Source organism: Kryptolebias marmoratus, linkage group LG8, assembly GCF_001649575.2.
Source record: "Kryptolebias marmoratus isolate JLee-2015 linkage group LG8, ASM164957v2, whole genome shotgun sequence".
NCBI lineage: Eukaryota > Metazoa > Chordata > Actinopteri > Cyprinodontiformes > Rivulidae > Kryptolebias > Kryptolebias marmoratus.
Window position 1 is genome coordinate 28,773,367 of NC_051437.1, and position 1,987 is coordinate 28,775,353.

Genomic DNA, 1,987 nt, shown 5'->3' on the forward strand with positions numbered 1-1,987 from the left:
CTGTCCTCACCTGTCGTCTCCTGTCCACACCTGTCCTCTCCCGTCCCCCTCTTTCCCCCCGTCCCCCCCCCGTCCCCCCAGGAAGACAGAGTACCTGTATGGAGGTGATGGATAACTCCTTGGCATCTGGAAAGAGACAAAAAGAAAACATTTCTGACTTCTGTCGCAGGGAGTGCGAGCTGAAAGCTAATGAAGCGTTTTGTTGCCGCCGGCGGTAAATTAGCCAAACGGCCTCCGGAGGACAAAGGTCGTTTTGTTGGAGGTTGTTTTTCAGGAGGGTCCAGAAAGTGGCTCCGTGCTGAGGGGAGGCCGGGAACCGGGCCCCCGTGGAGGGATCAAAGTGGGAACCCGTCCTCCTTCGGCGTGTAATCAGAGCGGAGGAGGAGGAGGAGGAGGAGGAGGAGGACGGCTCCCCCGCAGGCGGCCATCACCTTCCATCACTGCTGACGCCCTCAGCTGAGCGCCGCCGTACTCAGAGCGTCCAGCAGGGGGGGCTGAGGAGCTGCCAGGGTGAGGGGAGGCGAAGGGAGGTGAGGCAGAGGTGCTGAGGAGGCGCGGAGAGGAGAGAGGAGGAGAGGAGAGGGGAGGGGAGGGGGAGGCTAGAGGAAAAAATGGAGGTTCTGGAGGAGGTGAGGGGAGGGGAGTCGAAGGGAGGTGAGGGGAGGCCATGGGGGAGGTGAAAGGAGGCGAAAGGAGAAGAGAGGAGGTGCTGGGGAGGCAAAGGGAGGAGAGGGCACTCGAAGGGGAGGAGAAGGGAGGTGAGAGGAGACTAAGGAAGAAGAGGAGGAGAGGGGAAGGGAGGCCATGGGGGAGGCGAAGGGAGGAGAGGGGAGGTGCTGGGGAGGCCATCTTGTTGAGACCTGCTCGCTCTGACAGCAGCAGCTCTGTTGGACGATCTGGTCTCCATGACGTCTGTCAGCGTCCTCTGGAGAAGATGGCAGCGTCTGAAGTCTGCGGAGATGCCTGTCACCCCCCTCCTCCCCCTCCAGTCAGCATTAATTGATTCATCACGGTGTTTTGTCCTCTGGGCTCCTGATAAAACTCCAGCGGGGGACGACCGGGACAATCGGGGGATTGATTCGAGAGCGTGACCCTGTCTGAAAGGTCAGCTGGCACCGAGTGTGTGTGTGTGTGGGGGGGGCTCCTCGTCTGTAAACCTGAACGAGTCGGAGCTGAGATATTTTGCTAACACAGCAGACAAAGACAGGCGTTTACATGATCGCCCGCCATCTTGAAAGGCGGGCGATCATGTTACTGTTTGTGTTTATTTGTCTGTTAGCAAAATATCTTATCAACCGCTGGACGAGCTTTCATGAGACTCAAACTGGATGAACCGACGGCTTTTAAGAGTGAGCCCCATTCAAGATGGCCGCCACAGCTAATCGACCTTAGCCAGAACAAAAATGGCTCCAACTGCAGCGGTGATCAACCGGGGTGGTAGTCGCTGAGAGTCGTCCTCACCTTCAGTTTATAACAAAACTCAGATTCACTTCCAGGAAATTATTAAATAAATATTTCATCCAAAAGAATCTCATTAACACAGAAACTACAAAAATGGCCGACATTCAGAAGTTTCCCATTAGGACCGCCCGAGTCCCTAAGGACCGCCTGAGGACCGCATAAGGACCGCCCGAGGACCCGAGGACCACCTGAGGACCGCCCGAGGACCCGAGGACCACCTGAGGACCGCATAAGGACCGCCTGAGGACCACATAAGGACCACCTGAGGACCGCATAAGGACCGCCTGAGGACCACATAAGGACCGCCTGAGGACCGCATAAGGACCGCCTGAGGACCACATAAGGACCGCCTGAGGACCGCATAAGGACCGCCCGAGGACCCGAGGACCACCTGAGGACCACCTGAGGACCGCCCGAGGACCCGAGGACCACCTGAGGACCGCCGGAGGACGCGAGGACCACCCGAGGACCATCTGATGACCGCCCGAGGACCTGAGGAACGCCCGAGGACCACCCGAGGACCACC

General features: G+C 58.4%; 1 protein-coding gene across 1 annotated transcript in view; it reads right to left on the bottom strand.

Annotated features, from left to right (window-relative positions):
• The window catches only part of si:ch211-251b21.1 (uncharacterized protein LOC571720 homolog), a 9,311-nt gene that overhangs the window by 4,401 nt on the left and 2,923 nt on the right, over positions 1–1,987 (bottom strand). Inside the window, exon 4 of the mRNA XM_037976917.1 lies at positions 95–126. Coding sequence (XP_037832845.1) covers positions 95–126 — 32 coding nt within the window. The remainder of the gene's footprint in view (positions 1–94; positions 127–1,987) is intronic.